This window comes from Cololabis saira, chromosome 18 (assembly GCF_033807715.1).
Source record: "Cololabis saira isolate AMF1-May2022 chromosome 18, fColSai1.1, whole genome shotgun sequence".
In the NCBI taxonomy this organism is placed as follows: Eukaryota; Metazoa; Chordata; class Actinopteri; order Beloniformes; family Belonidae; genus Cololabis; species Cololabis saira.
The window spans coordinates 32,269,219-32,280,989 of NC_084604.1; the positions used below are offsets into that span (position 1 = coordinate 32,269,219).

Sequence of the window (11,771 nt, forward strand, 5' to 3'; positions counted from 1 at the left end):
CTCTTGGTTTCTTTTTGCACACAGATCTCAAGTCTGACGCCAGATGAGATGTGGTGACATTCGGAGAAGATGAAAGAGTAGATGTTGAGAATTATGCACTGAAATCATAATTAGCTTTTTTTATAACCGTTGCCTTTTTTCATGTTCTTCCTTATCCGCGCTCCACTTTTTGAAAACCCAGTTTCATTAATTAATTTAATGAATTGCAAAGGAAACCACTAGAGGGATTAGAGGCAATTAAGTCCCATCTCAAAAACAACAGGATAAGATGTAGTTGACTTACTTTTCTGGTTGTGGGGTCGAACATATTATTTTTTAATCATATAAAATAATTGATATTCCCCGGGATATGATTCCGCCAAAGTTTCATGAAATTTGATGAATCTAAGTTAGATAGTTAAATTAGATAGACATATTCGTGCCAAATATTAAAACTAGAGTCATTTTATGAGCTATTAAGAGAGCAGGAGGATAGAGAAGTTAGGCTGTCAGCTGTCCGGAGGTAACCTGGCCCACCAGTTCCGCTCACGCTGCAAAGGTTTCCCGCACTCAAGCCTTTTATTCAGACATTTCCACTGGTACAGAACGTACCGAACCAACCCCAGGGCGAATATAGGTTTATGCAAAAACTCACACAAGTCACAGGTCAAATATGAGGGTAGAAATGGTCATGTACCGCCAGGAGGTTGGAGACAAGAATGAAATGAAGGACAAGGAACGATGTTAAGTCTGATGTTTAGTTTATTTCTGTCAACAGTGAAATTCATGTTTTTGTGCCAAAATATCTGTAACTTTGGTGCATTTTTTACAATTTAATATGTTACTAATTCATATTTGTTAGTTTACATTTTAGTATTTGTACATTTGCACAAATTTTAATGTTCTTTTTTCTCTAAAAGAGTTTTTTTTTGTGTGTTTTACTGTTAAAAACAGTTTTATGCTGCTGCATTGTACCGTTAAAAATAAACAGCGAGAACACTGGAGCGTATCTCTCTCAGGTCATTTTATTAAATGTTTGATTTAAGATTTTTATCTTATTTTGACATATAAGAAGAAGTTTCAGAGTATAGAAAATATTTTACACAATAAATACTATTAAACTAAAAAATAAAATGATTAATTCTGTGGCAGAGGGACTAGTTTGAGTTTAATGAAGCATCGGGTCTTTAGTGGTATAAAACACAGAGAAACATTAAATTAAAGCTTCACAAAATTTGGTTAGAAAGGTTTTGGTTTCTGCAGAATGTAGAGCATTAAAGTCGTGTGCAGAGTTCATTATGATTCTTCTCAACTAGCAACGCAGGCCGGTCGCCCCAGTACGAGGCGTGAAAGCAGAATTCTTAGGGAAGGTTCTCCACGTTGACGTAGGTGAGCACGACGTCGTGCAGGATGTTGATCCGGTTGATCTGGTTGAGCTCTCGGATGCGGTGGCGGAACTCAAACAGCGGGATGTTGTTCACCGCCACCCGGAACGTCTCGGGGGTGCACAGGATCTTCATCTGGAGCGCAAAACAAGGGCAAACTGCATCGATACACAAAGGGATCTTTCAAGTGAACTGGAAACTCACACATTATTACTTTACTTTGCAAAAGCTAAAAATGAAGGTCAGATCAGGGGCCGGATTCACCAATATGTTCTTAAGAACGATCTTAAGAAATGTCTTAAGATCTAAAATTAAGAAGTTCATAAGAAAGTTCTTAAGTGAAATTCCTCAATATTTTCTTAAGAACCGTCTTAAGAACTGTCATTTCTTACGAATTTCTTATTTTTCCTACTTAAGAACTTCTTAAAATATGTCATTGCATTGCACACGCCAACAAACAACATTTATACAGGTAGTTTGCGTCTTAACCGTCAGTCACTCACTAAACATGGAGAAGATGAGATGAGAAGAGAGATGCAGGAACTTTTCAAGGTTATGGTGGATGAGATTAATGTGCGAAAAAAAATACTATTGGGGAAAATGAATAATAATTAACTACCACGCTAACTAACATGCTAACAAAGAGTTAACAGGCTCTTTGTGTAATTAATTACAAAGTATATCGTCAAACTATGACCTACTAGTCTAAACTTGTCTAAAATGTGTTGAAAAAGGTGATATTAGAGTCTTACCTTTTCACAGAAGAAGTTTTAAGACAGGTCAAGGTTGTCTTAAAGTTAAGAAAAAAGTCAAGAACTAATTTGAGAACTTTTATTTCAAGAATACCATTTATTCTTAAGTTTTTTTCTTAAGAAGAAACTTAAGAAAGTTGAGAAAATACTTAAGAACTTTTTTGGAGAATATGACTTCTTCTCTCTTTTCTTCTTAAGACTGAATTTAAGAGGATTTTTTTTCTTAAGAATGTTTTGTGAACCCGGCCCCTGGTCAGTAAGTATACAGAGGAAGACTGGTGCTCCTCAGATTAGAAACATCTCACCACGGGGGTTAAACGCAGTTGTTATTGATGTTAGTGAGCAACATGAGACCCCAGCTGACCTCCGATAGCCACTTTCCAAGCTTTTGCACTTTTTCCAATCGTTAGCCTGATGTTAACCAAGAGAAAGCCACTCGGAATCAGTCAAGTGCATCACGTGTGGCGTTTTAATGCTTTAACAGGATTGTAAAATGTCAGTGATCGAAACGATTTAGTGGAAACTAAGAAAAAAGGAGGTGAACCCTTTGTAATCAACTAGTTTTCTGAATTAATCTGATCTTCACCAAGTCACAAGAGTAAACAGATGTACCGTATTGGCCTGAATATAAGACAGTGTTTTTTGCATTGAAATAAGACTGAAAAAGTGGGGGTCGTCTTACATTCGGGGTCTAGACGTTATACCCATTCACAACGCTAGATGGCGCCAGATATCTTTAAAGCGAATGCTGAACTTAACTCCCCAGGCCAAAGCCAACCCCTGTCACGAAGAAGAAAAATAAAAAATAGTATAAGAAAGAAAAGAGAAGAAAATAAGAGAAGAGATAACAGAAAGTGGAGAAACGTAGTTTCTCCAATCTGGAGAAAAGAGGGTGGAAGTTCGGCAGGTAAACCGGCAGCTGAGGAGAAGTTATGATGCAAACTTCAAGATAATGATTTCAAATAGTCAAAATAACATGCTTTTTCTCTCGAATATATTGTTATAATCATTTGTTTTAGATGTACTGTAATTATTTTCTGTATAAAAATTGAATTTGGTGTTCAAAAAGTCTTTCTTCCAACTTGAGTCTTGAAAAAGAGGGGGTCGTCTTATAATCAGGGTCGTCTTATATTCGGGACAATACGGTAATATGCTTCAGGTAACATAAGAATTAATTTCTTGGAGTCAATAGCTGAGCTTGAGCAAAGCTACACGGTTTTCACAGTCTCTCTCCGACGGAGCCGGAGGGTCCAAAAGACATATTTTCTGTTTCTGAGCTCCACCACCAGACCCCACCGTTGTGATTATGTCGTGGTGCAGGTAAACTGTGAACCTTTTACTGTGGTGAATATTCTTTTCAGACATTTTTAACTTATGTGTCATCGCTCTACAAGACACTTTCCCGGTACCGTGGCCTGCGCAGGGCTGCAGCTTTTTGTGGCGTGTTCGGCCTCAGATATGGGCTCAAATTAAAGCCATAAATATTTTGTATCTGTAAATAAACTTTGTACTTGTAGAAATATTTTGTGCGTGTGTAAAAAATATTTGTACTTGCAAAAAATATTTGTACTTGTAGAAATATTTTGTGCGTGCATGTACAAAAAATATTTGTTCTTATTTGTAAAACATTTTTGTAGCTGTGAAATTAATTTGTCTGTGTGCAACATTGGATAAACAAAGCTACAAACTTTTTTTACAACTACGAATTATGGCACTGTTTTGACGTGCCAATAATAAGAGCCAATCAGCGATCTTTGGCACAGGTTTCAAAGCGTTTCTGGAGAGCCAATCAGCACATTGCATCGCCTACTGACGTCGCCGCCATATTGGATGTGGCAAGACTGCGCTGCAAACTAATACAAGTAAATGGACTAATACAAGTAAATATGTTTTGCAAGTACAAATATTTTTTGCAGACGCACACAATATTTATACAAGTACAAATATTTTTTGCAAGTACAAATATTTTTTGCACACGCACAAAATATTTTTACAAGTACAAAGTTTATTTACAGATACAAAATATTTATGGCTTTAATTTGAGCCCATACTCAGACAGCCTCAGTGATTTATGTGTTTGATGGTGGACTCATGAACAGAGATGCCTGTCATGTCCTGTCACGTCTCCAACCCTTTACATTCTTCTTTACCTCATTGAGGATACGTTGAATCTTTCACTTTTCTCAGCTGAGTGCCCACGAGTGCCCATGAGAAACCACTTCTAGAGCACCCACAACCCTAAACACTTACAATTTATTGATCTGCCTCATTCAACTACTCTTGATAGTCTCCAAATACCTCTTTTTTTTATGAGGCACCTACTTTTTATGAAAAGGAAGACTTTTTATTGATCAGATTAACTCTGAACCTAAGGCTAAAACTAATTTCACTAAGTAGACTGGAGGTGTGACGCTTCGTTGACGTAGATTCACTTCCATTTTCCTCCAGCTTTACAAATGTTTAGTGGGCATTTTCAATAAAGATAACCAATATTTATAATTGCTTGCATGGTATCTTTTTGAGCACGCAGTGTTTTATCTGTTATTGTGACTAAAATAACGGTCAGATCACATTTTATGACAAATTAATGCAGAAATACAACAAAATTCAAAGGGTTTAACCGTAACTTGTCACTGTAGCTCTTATTATTTATATTATATTTATCTTATTATTGGATTTAGTTAGCTTCACTTCATTGATTGTTTGTTTTTCTGCAGAAGGCAGCATCTGGTTTTATCTGGTTAGTTTCATCTTGCGTGCATGCTGGTGCAGCTAACTCTCAAAGGCTTGAAACAAGGCAGCTGGACTTCCTGTTCTTCTGCTCTTGAGGATGTTTCACCGTCTATCTTGCAGACTTTGTCATGTCAAAGTTAAATTAAACTGGCGAACCCTTGAGGAAGGTGAAACGTACTGTTTGAAGCCTTTGAGAGTCTTCCACACGTGTAAATCAAGTGTTAATGGTGTTAGCCCGTTAGCATTTCACTTGGCTCCTCAGTCGGCTGCTGCCGCCAGTCAGATTCCTGTTTCTCACCTCGAAAGGGCTTCCGAGAGCAAAAGGGAAGGACCCCTTCAGGTCCCGCTCCTCCGAGCCCCAGCGCTCGCCCAGCTTGTGGTTACGGATCAACACCTGCTTCCCGCCCTCGCTGAAGCGAGGGTTGATGTGCAAAGCAATGTCGTTGCCCCTCAGGAAGTTCACGGTGAACCTGAGAGAAACCAGGTCGGGGGTGTTTTATCCTTCTTTATGCTACATGAAGAAACTGCAGAAACCAGCTTACATTTTAGCATCAGGCTTCACGTGACCCAGGATGGTCATCATCATTTTGTCGTACACGCCGCGGGCCAGGTTTAAGTTGTACGGTACACTCTAAAACAGCAAAGAGAGAAGCAAAGTGAAGCTGCCCGACGGCCAACGGATACACGTTTACGGTGTGGATAGGCTTGCCACCCTTCCCTTGAAATACGGAATTGTTACGTAATTGGGAATTAAAAGTCGCGTTCCGTATTGAACCAATACGGACATATATTATGCTCTTATTTATTGATGTCATAATATACAGGTGAAGGTTGGAAAATTTGAATATATTGCAAAACGTCATTCATAGTAAATTCAACTAAAGGTGAAACAAATATATTATTTCCCCACTTAGGAATGGGCGATATTTTACCGTTCACGATATATCGTCCAAAAAAATTCCCCATGGTAAGAATTTGTCATCTCGCTGTAAAAATGATAAAAAGAAAGAAAGAAATGAGCCTGAAAGAAAGAAAGAAAGAAAGAAAGAAAGAAAGAAAGGAGACTGAAAGAAAGAAAGAAAGAAAGAAAGAAAGAAAGAAAGAAAGAAAGAAAGAAAGAAAGAAAGAAAGAAAGAAAGAAAGAAATAAAAGAGCCTGAAAGAAATGAGCCTGAAAGAAAGAAAGAAAGAAAGAAATGAGCCTGAAAGAAAGAAAGAAAGAAATGAGCCTGAAAGAAAGAAAGAAAGAAAGAAAGAAAGAAAGAAAGAAAGAAAGAAATGAGCCTGAAAGAAAGAAAGAAAGAAAGAAAGAAAGAAAGAAATGAGCCTGAAAGAAAGAAAGAAAGAAATGAGCCTGAAAGAAAGAAAGAAAGAAATGAGCCTGAAAGAAAGAAAGAAAGAAAGAAAGAAAGAAAGAAAGAAAGAAAGAAAGAAAGAAAGAAAGAAATGAGCCTGAAAGAAAGAAAGAAAGAAAGAAAGAAAGGAGACTGAAAGAAAGAAAGAAAGAAAGAAAGAAAGAAAGAAAGAAAGAAAGAAAGAAAGAAAAGAGCCTGAAAGAAATGAGCCTGAAAGAAAGAAAGAAAGAAAGAAAGAAAGAAAGAAAGAAAGAAAGAAAGAAAGAAAGAAAGAAAGAAAGAAAGAAAGAAAGAAAGAAATGAGCCTGAAAGAAAGAAAGAAAGAAAGAAAGAAAGAAAGAAAGAAATGAGCCTGAAAGAAAGAAAGAAAGAAAGAAAGAAAGAAAGAAAGAAAGAAAGAAAGAAAGAAAGAAATGAGCCTGAAAGAAAGAAAGAAAGAAAGAAAGAAAGAAAGAAAGAAATGAGCCTGAAAGAAAGAAAGAAAGAAAGAAAGAAAGAAAGAAAGAAAGAAAGGAAAGAAAGAAAGAAAGAAAGAAAGAAAGAAAGAAAGAAAGAAAGAAAGAAAGAAAGAAAGAAAGAAAGAAAGAAAGAAAGAAAGAAAGAAAGAAAGAAAGAAAGAGTTGAATTGGTATTTTTTTTATCGTCATTTTTATCGTTATCGGGATAAATGCCGAAAATTATCGGGATACATTTTTTAGTCCATACCGCCCATGCCTATCCCCACTACATTCAAAGTGAGATATTTCAAGCCTTTATTTGCTATGATTTTGGTGATTATGGCTCACAGTTTATGGAAACCCCAAATAAAACATAAAAAAATTTGAATATTTTATCAATAAACAATTAAATCATCAAAATTATAACAAATAAAGGTTTAACATATCTTGCTTTGCAAGTAATGAGACTATGTAATATATTAGTTTCACCTTTTAAGTTGAATTATTGAAATAAATTAACTTTTACACCATATTCTTCACCTGTAGCTATATTATACATCTTGGGTGATGTGGACATACCGTATTTTCTGGACTATAAGCCGCTACTTTTTTCATAGGTTTTCAACCATGCAGCTTATACAAAGGTGCAGCTATTCTCTGGATTTTTCTTCCACCACTTGGGGCGCTCTAACCGGAATTAGAATCAAAACTAAGACAAAATAAATGCAAAGAAGAATACGCCACTTCTTCTTTAGCAGATAGAAGTAGGTAGAAGAAGATTTCAAACAGATAAATAGATAAATAAATAGCCGTTATTTTCTCTTGGTTCTCATCCTTTTTATGTACTCTTGTTATCACTTACAGGTTTTGTTTTATTCTGTTTATTTACTAATTAATTAATTTTCTTTTTACATTATTTTTCTAAAGTTGAGGGGGGTGGGGGAGTTGTTGGAAAGTGCTGCTCTGTTCAGGTTTTAGCACGCCTTTCTCGGAAAATGGGGGAAAAAATATGGAGGACCATGTAGCTTGTGTTTGATTTCTGTATGTCGTCGGTTCCCAATAAAAAGATGCGGAAAAAATGTTTCTCTTGGTTCTGTCCCGTTTTAATCAGCAAAGTTGCTGCCGTGTTAAAAGACACTTAGGAAAGGATCTATTTAGGTAAAAACATGTACATCATTTACAGTTCAAAATCCTTCTGTACATGTAGTAAATATCTAATCTAACAACATAAATATCTGCGGGTTTTTTTTTTAAATAGAGCGGATGCGGCTTGTATATCTTTTTTTTAATTATTTTTTAAAAAAATAGAGTGGATGCGGCTTATATGCAGGTGCGGCTTATAGTCCAGAAAATATGGTACATAACATAGGAGGCTACTTCAGTTGCTATATGGTTGGCTGTCTGTACAGTCATGCAATTTCAATGCTATTAAAGCACTTTAAACTTTAAATCAAAGCATTTAGTTTTTTCATATAAAATAAATACGTTTCTATGCTTTTTAGAAGTTTTGGGGATGTCCTTTATTTCTATTTCTGAAAGGTGGCAACCCTAGTGCGGTGTGGATGCAAATATGGATTGTCTGAATTTGACTCACTAAAGGTCCGGATGTGGGGGTAAGCCAGTTTGAAGGCATGAAGGATGGATTCTGTCCAGGCCAGCCCGACTGGCCGGGGTTGTAGGGCCAGCCCGGGTTGGCGGGCCAGCCGGGTATGCTGGGGTGGACGGTGGCGGCCGGTGCTGCCGGGACCGGGGTCTGCATGGGAGCCGGCGGCTGGGCCGGCTGGTACTGCATCCCCGGCCAGCAGGGCTGGCAGGGCTGCGGCACCACCGAGGCGGGGACCGTCGTGGTCGGCGTCGGCGTTACGACCTGAGCAGGCACCGTGACCGTAGTGGGAACCGGGACGGAGGCCGGGGACGGCTGCATGGCGGGCCAGCAGGCCGTGTTGGGCTGGCCGTTCCAGCACGGGCCCGGCTGGGCGGGCTGGCCCGGCCACGCGGGGAACCCGGTCCCGGACGGCGGCAGGCTGGGCCAGAGGCCGGCCTGCTGGGCAGAACCAGAGGACGGGCAGCTGCCACAGAGAGCGTCAGCATGCTGGGACAGAGGAGGAGACGGGGGCGATGGAGAGAGAGAGGGGTCAGGAGCCAGGAGAGAGAGACGGGGCAGGGGGAGGGTGGACAGGATGGAGGACACCAGCTTGCAGTCGCAAACATAAACAGAGAGTTGAGGTGGAATAAATGTGGAGAAAACAATGAAACCTGCAGTTCTTACCAGCGTAGCGAGCTGAGAATTAGAGGTACTTACATCCATCCTGCCTGGTGGGACAAGATTACAGTCACTTTTATTTATCAACACTTTACAGCACAAACAAGCCTGAAAATGTATAAAAAAAAGGAAAATTATTTTATTGAAAAAGTAATTGGAACTAATAGGGCTGGGCGATATGGACCAAAAGTCATATCTCGATATTTTCTAGCTAAATGGCGATACTCGATATATATCGATATTTTTTCTGTGCAATAATTGGGGTTTCCCCCAAAGCATTATAGCATAGCATCTCTGTTAGCTTCATTTTTTTCTGAGGCAAACCCTTAAAAAAACAGTCAGTTTTAATACAAAGCCTCGTGCCAAATGTCACACAGGTTCCTTTATTAACAGAGGTCTGCACAATATCAAAATGTATAAAACAAATGAAATAAAAATAAACTGCCATATATAAAATAAAAATGCTTCTTGAATAAAATAAAACAAATATCTCTTTCCTGCATAACAATTAAATTAAAATACACTGTGCAATTAATACAATGTAGACAGCAACAGGCAGACTTTTCCACTGAGGTTGACAGTTGTGCAAATAACAAAACATTTGTGCAAATCTCAAATAAAACATTCAAGTCAATTTGTCACAAAATAAGCTATATCAAAATCATTAAAAAAAAAACATTTTTTTTTTTAAAATCGATATAAACGATATTGTCTCGTACCATATCGCGTTTGAAAATATATCGATATATATTAAAATCTCGATATATCGCCCAGCCCTAGGAACTAATCTGTTTATTTATATGTTTAATACGTCCCGTGAACAGCAACAGATTCTGGTAAATTGTTCACTGAGACCATCAGAAGAATCTGGAGCTGGTAGGCCGGTTGTGACTCAGCCCAACAGAGTCCAGGTTCAGAGTTTGTATAATCAACTCAGCCAAAGAACCAAACAGAGTTAATCAAATCATCCCTTCGGTGCTCCTGCAGCATATACTTTTAAACTTTACTTTAAACACATTTAGAAATCTGTTCAGCGTCAGAGTTATTTATCATTTGGTGTCCAAACCCAAGCACGTTTTCAATAAAGTTATTTCAGGATTCCTTACTGTGCTGCTTTTTCCCGGCAGCACTGGTCAGCAGAGGATCTGCTTCATCAGAATATACGTCCAATGCAAGAAAAAGGGGGAAAGCTTCAAGCTACACTGTAAAACCCGATAAGTTAATTCAACTCAAAAAAATAGTTGAAACTGATTACATCGAAATTTTTAAGTGACACGGGCTCAATTTTATAAGTTAAAGAAACTTACTTAATTAAGTATTTTTAACTAGGTAATTTTAAGTGACACTTACATTCTTAATTATGTTATTTTTACTCAGTATCTTGTTTTCAAAGTACTAACAAAAATTAAGTATAGCTAACTGTAATTTTTTTGTTGCTTTCAACAGAAAACATTTAACTTTCCCGTAAGGCAATGTTCATTTTATGTTAACTTAACTTGTTTAAGTTCAATCATTTGGTACAAACCTCCCTATGCTCAACCTTTTCACATAATTTTTACTTAAAATTCCATGTGATTCAAAAATACAAACATGTTTTGAGTAAACATTAAAAACAGATTAACACAGATTTAAATGCAGGTAACTCTTTTATTAGCTGAAGAACATTAACAGTAACACTGTTGATTGATAATAAAAAAATTCAAAAACAGTGCATGGGCCTTTGGGAAATGGCCTCAGGAATGCTTTTCAAACTTCACTATCACTTGTAGTTTGAAGTGGACAGTCTGTAGTTTAAAGTTTAAAACAAGTGCAAATAAAAACAGTACCATCAAAAATGAAATAAAAATATAATACTCATATTTATAAAACAGTGCAAAACACGATTTTTCTGAGAAAAAAAAAATCAATTAAGAAACTAATTATGGATAGAATAACCAGACAGAAATATCTATGTTTGGCCAATTCAGCAATTTGAATATCTTACAAAGCCAAGGCACTTTCTCACATTGACGTTAAAACTGTTGTTACATCCTTTTACATTTACTTTACTGTTATCCAGATTTGAGTTATTTGTCCTCCACTCCAGAGCTCTCATGCTACACTGTGTTTCTGATGGAAATATAATTTCTACTGCACCAGTTTGCTGACAGCTCTAGTTAGTAGCTTTAAGATTTTATGTTCTGTTTCTTCTTTCCTTTCCCATCTATCATCTCACATTGCCTCAAATGTGGTGTAACTGCTTATAAAAATGCATATAAAGTAGTTAAATCCAGCACTAACCTGCCTCTAACCCCCTTCTCTTTTTTTTTCTCATTATTAACTATTTCATGATTGCAGAATTGTTATTTTCCACTAAATAAAAGATGTGAATAGATCTTCCAGTACTGCCAGTAACCTGCAACAGATACTGAGAAGATTAGCTGTTACCTTTTTTCTTGTCTTGAGTCCAGAAAGGAGCAGGCTGAGGTGTGATTTGGGTCAGGATGTGTTATCTAGTGAAGCTCAGAGGAAACAAGCTTTTATAGCTCCGATCTCCTCACACCACTCCGCCCCGCCTCAGTTCCTCACTCTGTCAGGGAAACGCCACTCCCTAAGCGGGAAGACACGAGCTCGAGTTATGATGTTGACGAGGGCCGATATATGTTATCGCCCTCATATCGATGCAGCAGAAAAGGAATTTCATTTTATTCACATTACCGTCATTTTATGATCCAAATCCAATCATCCTTGTTGGCAAAAGTTGGTGTTATCTTAGAAATAAACATCATGCACAGAAAAGAGGAACTTGATTTCTAATAATAAATCATTTCACATCATCAAAATTTTTTTTGAAATGTCCAGCTCGTGATGTTTCGGTCCACCAGCTGA

General features: G+C 37.5%; 1 protein-coding gene and 1 pseudogene across 1 annotated transcript; one reads left to right on the forward strand and one right to left on the reverse strand.

The window, feature by feature from the left end:
- Positions 1–950, forward strand: part of LOC133464584 (mitogen-activated protein kinase-binding protein 1-like) — a 48,562-nt pseudogene extending 47,612 nt beyond the window's left edge.
- Positions 730–11,381, reverse strand: LOC133464583 (galectin-3-like). The gene is made up of 6 exons (XM_061746655.1): positions 11,331–11,381; positions 8,910–8,953; positions 8,235–8,732; positions 5,392–5,480; positions 5,148–5,319; positions 730–1,499 (listed from the first exon to the last, which is right to left on the reverse strand). Exons 2-6 carry the CDS (start codon positions 8,946–8,948, stop codon positions 1,341–1,343), a joined length of 957 nt encoding a protein of 318 aa, XP_061602639.1. The 5' UTR covers positions 8,949–8,953; positions 11,331–11,381; the 3' UTR covers positions 730–1,340.
- Positions 11,382–11,771: the final 390 nt, after the last annotated feature.